General features: G+C 40.6%; 1 protein-coding gene and 1 long non-coding RNA gene across 24 annotated transcripts in view; one reads left to right on the top strand and one right to left on the bottom strand.

Moving 5' to 3' along the window:
• The window catches only part of LOC116086911, a 6,321-nt gene extending 4,958 nt beyond the window's left edge, over positions 1-1,363 (top strand). For both annotated transcript variants that reach the window (XR_004117187.1, XR_004117188.1), the window contains one exon: positions 809-1,363. This is a non-coding gene — a long non-coding RNA (uncharacterized LOC116086911). The remainder of the gene's footprint in view (positions 1-808) is intronic.
• The window catches only part of Dtna (dystrobrevin alpha), a 342,328-nt gene that overhangs the window by 62,507 nt on the left and 270,866 nt on the right, over positions 1-8,955 (bottom strand). For all 22 annotated transcript variants that reach the window (XM_031365098.1, XM_031365100.1, XM_031365094.1 and 19 more), the window contains 3 exons: positions 5,813-5,967; positions 3,124-3,229; positions 902-1,068 (listed from right to left, as the gene is read on the bottom strand). In XM_031365098.1, the coding sequence (XP_031220958.1) occupies positions 902-1,068; positions 3,124-3,229; positions 5,813-5,967 (428 nt within the window). The remainder of the gene's footprint in view (positions 1-901; positions 1,069-3,123; positions 3,230-5,812; positions 5,968-8,955) is intronic.

Here is an 8,955-nt window from a genome sequence, read left to right as displayed (position 1 = left end):
CCCCCCCCCCCAAAATCTGGTACTGAGCCAGGTGTTGTTGAGCACATATTGTCATACTCCTGTCCAGTCATGGACTAGAAAAAAAATTGGGGATCTTAGAAAAAAAATACAATATTTTGTTTTAACAATATGCATAGAAACAAAGAGAAGTGAAACTGTAAAATGCGTACTTTACAGTAAAGCAAGCTGGACCCAGGACTGCCTGCCTCTCTGTTGGTTAGGCCAGCTCTGACCTGCCTGTATCCTGAGAAGAATCAAAGTTTGGTTCCTCCAGTAGTTTAAGTCTCAGGAAGCCACACTAAGCTTAGACACAAATAGTAAGAGGTCCCAGTAGGATAAAGAATGGCAGGCAAGGGGAAGGAACATTGGAGTAGAAGTTAAGTTTGCCCTCGATTCCATCATCATCTGTCTTGGGTAGTTTTCTTCTGTTTTTGTTTTTGGTTTTTTGATTTTTGGTTTTTTTGACTACTTGACACAAGTCAGGGTCATGTGGGAAGAGGAAGGCACAACTCAGAAAATGCCCCAATTAGATCATCCTATTGATAAGTCTTCAGGGCATTTCCTTGATTAATGATTGATGTGGGAGGGTCCAGTCCTCTGTGGAGCATGCCATCCTGGTCCTGGGTGCTATAAGAAAACAGGTTGAGCAAGCCACGAGAGCAAGCCAAGACTTTTAAGAGCAAGGGTCTTCCATGGCCTCTGCTTCAGTTCTTGCCTCTAGGTTCCTACTGGACTTCCTGACCTGACTTCCCTCAGTGATGGCTGGAGATCCATCCCATGAGTTACCTTTTGCTTTGGTCTTCATCAGGGCAACACAGAAACCTACTCCACTCTGAAACTCTTCTTCAACCTGGATAAGACTCTCACACCCACTTCCAAACACTGCCTGGACGTCACTTACCCACGATGTATACTCCTTCATTTGGTGCTGGTTGCTATGAGAACCTCCGGCATGGCCCCTCCAGAAGCAGTCCTGGCAAAGTTGGTAGTTGTGACACTGTTGGCATCGGTATCGGAATCCCATCATGCTCTCACTGTGACAGTAAGAACACTCGACTGGATGGAAGACTAGGGAGAAAGTAAATGAGGGGAAAAAAGGAAAAACAAAAACAAAACAAAACAAAACAAAAAAAACAAAAGTATGAGCTAGACTAAAGAAAACCTCAACTTTCATAGAATTCTATTTTTCAGTTATGCGCTCTGCTGACTTCAGACCATGATCTATTTTGACTGAGAGAAGTGTTTCATTTATTCCTGGAACTGCCCTTTTCAAACAGGTGCATGTTTGTACGTGGGGGTGAAGAGAGAAGTAGGTATAAAATGGGATGAAGAATAAATGTCCTCTGGCAACACACTGTGATGACCTGCGCTCTGTTGATCCTTATTTTTTATGTCATAAGAACGTAAATCATCCAGACTGACTAGTCTTTCTCCCATATCATCTCCAGGAGCCCAGCAGAGGTCATGAAGACACAGAAGCACAGTGGATGGACACAGTAAGTACCCAGTAGTCAGGAGCAGGTGTTAATTAAGTAGAAAACAGGAGGAAGACTAAAGAAATGAAAAAAAAATGGCTTTAGCACACACACACACACACACGTACATTTTCTGGGCACAAGGATAGGACCCCAAAAGATGAACAAATTGTTTGAACATGGTTCTGACTTAGGCGGTTTGAGAGACACGTCACTTGTTATGCTAGGAAATGTGAAGTGCCAAGCTGGCCAGGCAAAGTCTGAGATTTGAAGCTAACACACAATCAAATCCAAATCGTCTTCACTCCATGAGCTAAAGATACTAAAACAGTTGCAGCAGAAGCAACAACTACAACTTCCTGTGTTGTTGTTGTCTTACTAACTGAGCAAGAAAAGTAATGCAGATAAGAATAAGTGATGATAAAAAGTAAAATGGGAAAAAACATAATGTATTCTTGAGTGGTCTGCTGTTTACGGAACACCACAAAACCCTTTTCTGGCTCTTGGGAAAGCCAGGGGTATGAAGTAAGTCTGGATAACTACTCTGGGCAGGTGCCTAAGAAACAGATCTGTAACAAGAAAACACTGAGTCAGAGCAGAAATCACCGCCTTCTGATTGGTCCACGACTCCTTCACAGTGTTCTGATTGGCACAAGACTCCTTCACAGAGTTCTGATTGGTCCATGACTTCTTCAGTGTTCTGATTGCACATGACTCCTTCACAGTGTTCTGATTGGCTCACGGCTCCTTCATGGAATGCCCACCAGAATTCTGAACCCATCTTGTCTCATAGCAGGTACTTACTGGCTTCTGGCATGTATTCTTAGTAATTGCAAAGGAACTAGGAAAATTATTCTCTAAATTTGTTCAAAATAAACTTAGAAACATTGAGGGACAATAGAGTCAGATGCTAAAAATTCCAAGTGAGAATTTAAAATGAAGTCATCTTTATATTAAAGCAGCACATAAATATGGGATACATTATTTTCTATTCAAACTGGAGAAAATTTTATAGTTTGATAATAAAACAACAAACATTAAATAGAGGCTCTAGTCTGTTCCATGTGTAAATTTCTTTAAACTGCGTCCTAGGTTGTATTTTATATTTGGTTATGTCAATAGTAAACATCATTAGAAACCTTTGTTATTTTTGAAAAGAAGCATGTACAATTCTCTTGTCGTTAACATAGATTTACTTAATAGATACAACATTGAACAGGTGCCTTAAGGTGAGCAAGTTGTTATAATTTATTGCTTTCACCTATTTCTGGGTAATTGCTTTGGGAAAAAAATGGTTCATGTTCATTGGAAATTGAATCAACATGGGACATTATCCTCTAAAACAAATCCTGAAAATGTCCTTTACTTGGGTTTTTTTCTATTTAATAGAAGTAGCTTACAATTGAAGGTAACTATTTATTTACCATCACACCACCATCATCACCACCATCATCACCATCACTATCATTATTTTAGCTTTCCTCATCCTAATTTTGTAGCATATAAGGTTTGATGGGTTGGGAGGTAGTTTTGTTAAATGATCCACTAAACCAATTTCCCTAAAACTGTCATGGACTTCATAACTGTAGACTTTATGGTTGAATTTGAGCAATGTAAATAGTGTTTTGGCTCAGCAGTAACTACTCACCATTTTCTACATTTGCCAATCGATGCAGAAGAGGCAGCCACACTAGACACTGTGGAGGAGGGTCTGACATGAGCGTGTCCAAGAAGCCATTTAAGGTGACCTTTTTCTGCACCAGAAAAAGAAAAATCACAAAAGCATAGGTCAGAGAACAATCCAAACATACATGCTGTCATTTAATAAAAAAAGAAACATCATTCAGTTAACTCCTCATGTAGGGAGAAACAGAATGTGCATGCCAAAGGGTGTTGCTACCCTAGTTTAGAACTGAAAACATCAATGTTTCTTGTGCCAAAATTACATGAGACTAGGTCATCTCCACTAAGCCCGAGAAGGTAGGTAGCCAGTCAGACGAGTCTCAGTCATCTCTGAGCCAGCCAATCAGTCACTCTCACAGATCCAAAGGGCCGTGCGCACACTGGGAAGGTGAAGAGTTAAAATCTCCACAGGGTCTAACTCAACACTGCCGCACGACAAGGTCCGATGTACTTCCCTGCGGGTTGAGCTGTTTTTGTGAATGATTGCCCTTCAGGGTTTCTTCAATTGCTTAGACACTGAATATTTAGTGGCTAATATGATTGGTTCTGTTGAAATTCGGGAATAGCAGACATGGTGTGGCTAAATGCTGAAATTATTTTATTTGAAAATTTGAACCAGAATATCAAAGTGGACAGAACCTTAATAGTTTAGTAATAACGAGTCCTAAAGAGGTATAGTGTTTTTTTTTTTTTAAGGCCTATAGCTCAGGGTGCACCCCGTGTCTCACTAAAAACTGATCCTGGACCTATTGAATTTCTCATTTATAAGTTTAGTCTTTCCTCATAACTTTAACTAGTTTAAGCTATGTGGTGGGTTTATATGTATGTTGCTGTTAAGGTTACATTGTTTAAAGTATTAGTAAGGAGATAGTATTTTTACAAGATATCAGAATTTATATGTCTAGAAAAAATTTTCCTTCAGAGCTATTACTCTACATTTTATGGACTTTTCCCCAATAAAATATTTCAAACACATTTGTAATCAGCTCTATTTATTTACTTATGTTATTATGTGTATGGGTGTATGAGGGCTTTGCTTGCATGCATATCTGTGTACCATATGGGGACCCATGAAGGCCAGAAGGAGTAAGATTCCCTGGGACTACAGGTTCAGAGAGTTGGAAACCTCCATGTGGGTGCTGGAAATTGAACACAGGTCCTCTATGAGAGCAGCCAGTGTTTTTAACGCCGGAACCATCTCTCCGGTGCACCTCCTCCCTGACCCCAAGTTTTAGCCTTTTAAACTGTGGCTATAAAAACATTAAAGCAACAATAAATTAGAGTTGCATTTACATGTGTCACTTTTCTTATTAGATGTTTTCTTTATTTACATTGCAAATTCTATCCCCTCTGAAACCCCCCCATACCACCTCCTCTCTCCCTGCTCACTAACCTACCCGCTCCCACTTCCCTGTCTTGGCATTCCCCTACACTGGGGCATCCAGCTTTCATGAGACCAAAGGCCTCTCCTCTCATGGATGTCCCACAAGACCATCCTCTGCTACGTATGTGTCTGGAGCCATGAGTCCCTCCATGTGTACTCTTTGGTTGGTTGTTTAGACCCTGGGAGCTCTGGGGGTACTGGTTGGTTCATATTGTTGTTCGTCCTAAGGGGCTGCAAACCCCTTCAGTTACTTGGGTTCTTTCTCTAGAACCTCCATTGGGGACTTTGTGCTCAGTCCAATGGATGGCTGTGAGCATCCACTTCTGTATTAGTCAGGCACTGGCAGAGCCTCTCAGGAGTCAGCTATATCAGGCTCTTGTCAGTAAGCACTTGTTGGCATCCAAAATAGTGTCTGGGTTGGGTAAATGAGAAGGAAGACCACAGTGGATAATTCAGTCCTTCTTAAAAGGGGGATCAAAATACCCATGTTAACTTCAATTGTAAGCTACTTCCAACTTTACCAATGGCCGAGGAAGTGTAGACTGATGTCACTGGCTGAGTGAGCAGTGTGGTTTTCTATTAGTTGCTGTGCATGCTTCGTTGTCCTTTAAACTTTGTTTTATGTTTGAATTGGATGGACCACTTGAAAGGTCAAACTTAGTTAGTTTAAACTTTATACAGTTGTAATGGATGTTATGTGCATGAATTTAGAAAAGAGCACTGATTGTACCGGGGAATGAACATATGGTCTTTCCATAGAGGTCTAAGATGTGGATACTGTAAACTAAGCCTTCTCTAGCAACAAAGCCTAAGGCATCACTATGTTATATTGTGAAAGATTTAGGCAGCAGTGTTCATCATGTATTGGACTAGACAGACAGTAATGAGGCATGTGAGAGGACTCCTCTCCTTTGATGAACACTGGCAAACCTTAGTGTAGGGTCTGGCATACCTTATTTGGGGCTGAGTGACAATCAGCCCTTATAATAATATAGAGATATTAATGACAAATATATCAAGGGTATGTGATGCTGCAAAGACTAAATTATACAGTAGAAATAATAACCCGAAGTCTGGCTCTTGGCCTGTGAGCACTCGGTATTATTCCTATTCAGGTATATTGTGAGTTGCTGGATCACAGGCCACTCATCAAAGGCTGGAAAGCTACGCCCTAGGTTGCTGTCATGAAGAAGAATTTGGGCTTCTGAGCCTGGAAGTCACACATAGAAAGAGAATAACAGTGTTTGAAAGGTTTTCTTTAGACAGTTACCTGTTGGGAGAAACAGGATCTGGCTGACTGTTCTGTGTAACCAAATGAAGGACCTTCAAAAACTGCTGTGGGTAGTTTGAGAACTTCCCGAAGGAACTGGTCATATCTCCCATACACCATCACTCCACTGGAGTCAGAGATCATTGAGAAAATATCTGGTGGAAAGAAAGACTGAAGATGTTTACCATGTAAACATTCTAAAGTTTTCTCTCAGCATCTCTGGTACACAGAATTCAGAAGAAGTATATTGTTCACGGAAACATAACATGAAAGCTAATTTTTCTGCTGAAACGGTTTCAGGATGATATTCAGTGTTTTTCTGGTTTTAAAACGATCTTTCTATATGTGTGATACCTGTTTGAATGTGATTCGTAATTTCGGTAATGTTAACATATTTTTGTAAGACAGAGAACATCCTATTTTTCTTAAGGTGAATTATCAGTTTACATATAATGCTGTCAAGGTAAGTTTTGTAGATGTAATAGATACTGTTGCATTTTGAATGTGGCGTGTTCCCCATAGACTCATGTGTTTGAACACCTGGTCCCCATCTACCAGCAGGTGTTGTTTGAACACCTGGTCCCCATCTACCATCAGGTGTTTGAACACCTGGTCCCCATCTACCATCAGGAGGTGCTGTTTGGGAAGGTTGTGGAACCATCAGCAAGTGGGGCCTTGCTTGATGAAGTTGGTCAGTGTGGGGAGACTTGGGGGTTCTCTTGCCTGGTTTCACTTCCTATTCTTTCCTTGCCATTGGGCTGCTGATATGATGTACCAGGCTGGGATTTTGCTTCTGCTGACATGCATGCTCTACCATGATAGCTGAATCCCGCAGGAACCAAGAACCAAAATAAACTTTCTTCCTCAAGTTGTTTCTGCCAGGACATTTTATTATGGTGACCAAAAGGGAAGACAAAAAAATTCTATCCTCTTAGGAAACAATGAAATTATCACTATAGAATTGGGGGAGGTACATATATCATTTATCTGATTATAAACTTAACCATTTATACCATTATCAGAATTTTGGGGTTTGACTCAATATTTTTTTTTAATTTTAGATATTTTCTTTATTTACATGTAAATTTCTCCTTTCCCAGTTTCCCCTCCAAGAAACAATCAAACAAACAAAACCAACAAGAACAAACCCCTGTTGCCTCCCCCCTCTCCATGCCTGCCACCCCACCCTCTCCCACTTATTGGCCCTGGCATTCCCCTACACTGGGGCACAGAACCTTCAGAGGGCCAAGGTCCTCTCCTCCTATTGACGATCAAATTTGCAATCCTCTACTATACACATGCTGCCAGAACAATCAGACCCACCATGTGCAGTCCTTGGTTGGTGGTTGAGACCCTGGGAGCTCTGAGGGTACTAGTTAGTTCATATTGTTGTTCTTGACTCAATATTCTTGAAAAATAAAGAATACAATATAAAGAAGCCAATACTTGAGTAAGTTCCCACAGAGGCAGAAAAGCTTTGTAAATCACACTGTCCGACAGGGTAGGAGGCATGAGACTTATCTGTGTGGTGAAGAGAAGCCTGTCTGACCTATGAGGTAAGATTGGGATTGCAGATGATTTCCCAGAGTACTTCTGGCTTCACTGAACCTGTGAGCTCCGTCCTGCATGATGTGAGCTTAATGAACACTCAACAGCTTAATTCCCAAGGTATTTCATAATCCCCTTGGAATTACCAGAATGAGAGGATTTGTCATTAGTTTGTTTAACGTTAAGTAGATTCCACCCAGCCAGTGAAGCTGCAGGACAAAATTTAGTGAGTTCAATGTGCTACCTCTGTTCACTTTGAGTTCCACTTCTCAAGGTCAAAATGTAACCCGAGGTCACCCCACTTATACTCTAATTACACATTACACACATTACAAGCTTTTACTGGATTGTGTTTTTACGATGTGACCTGACTCTTTTCATTTTAAATCTTCCAGATAAAATGATGCTTCACAATTGATATTAACAGTGATATTGTAGAAATTCTGAGGTTAACATCCAAAATATACAAGCAACACAAATAACTCAACAGTAAGAAAACAACCTGACTGAAAACAGGCAGAGGAGCCAAGCAGACATTTCCTGAAGGAGGGCATACATATTGGTTAGAGGTCTGCAGAAATGCTAAATGACAATGATCATCTAACAAATGCAAATGGAAGCCACAGTCAGGTAGATTCTCCAGCAAGAATGACAAAAAGTAAAAGTAGAACAACCGTGGGAGAGAATTTAAAAGGGGATAGTTGTAAACAGTTGCTGGAAATAAAAATTGCAGCCATGGTGGAAGTAAGCGACACAGAAAATATAAAATAAAATCACTACATGATTCAGCAATTCTATTACTGGGATGGAGTAGAGACTGAGGGAATGGCTAACTAATAACCAGCCCAACTTGAGACCCATCCCATAGACAAGCATCAATCCCTAACACTATTAATGTTACTCTGTCATGTTTTCTGACAGAAGTCTTGCATGGCTGGCCTCTGAGAGGCTCCACCCAACAAATGACTCACAGAGATGCAGACACCGATAGCAAAACAGTGGATGGAGCTTGGGGACTCTTATGGAAGAATAGGAGAAAGGATTACAGTCCCTAAAAGGATAGGAATGCCACAGAAAGACCAACAAACTAGTTTTATTTAGATATAACTTTAGTTGCATACCCAATATATATCTAAGTGAAACTAATTTGTTGATGAAATATCTCTGCCTTCATGTTTATGAAACATCTCTACAAAAGTGAAGATGTACAATCAACCCATGTTGAACAGCTGGATGGATAAATAAGGGGGCATATCCCTAGTGGAGTATTGTTCAGCCATAAAAGGAAGAACTCTTACCATCTGCAACAGTGTGATGAGCTCAGGGGGCATTCATTCTGTTAAGTGAAATGAGCCACATACACAGGCAAATATTACATATTCAGACTCATGTGGAATATAAACATGTGGATTTCAGAAATAGAGTGTATAATGGTGATTACCAGAGCCAGGGGTGCTTAAAAGACAGTAAGACCTGGAAATGTGGCATCAAAGATATGTAGTCACCACTAAAGAACAAGTTCAAGTTCAAGTTCAAGAGAGATAGAGAGAGGGAGAAAGGGAGAGAGACAGAGAGAGAGAGAGAGAGAGAGAGAG

Source organism: Mastomys coucha, unplaced genomic scaffold, assembly GCF_008632895.1.
Source record: "Mastomys coucha isolate ucsf_1 unplaced genomic scaffold, UCSF_Mcou_1 pScaffold13, whole genome shotgun sequence".
NCBI classification, from domain to species: Eukaryota; Metazoa; Chordata; class Mammalia; order Rodentia; family Muridae; genus Mastomys; species Mastomys coucha.
The sequence above is the reverse complement of the archived record's forward strand: the minus strand, read 5'-3'. Positions and strand labels throughout refer to the sequence as shown.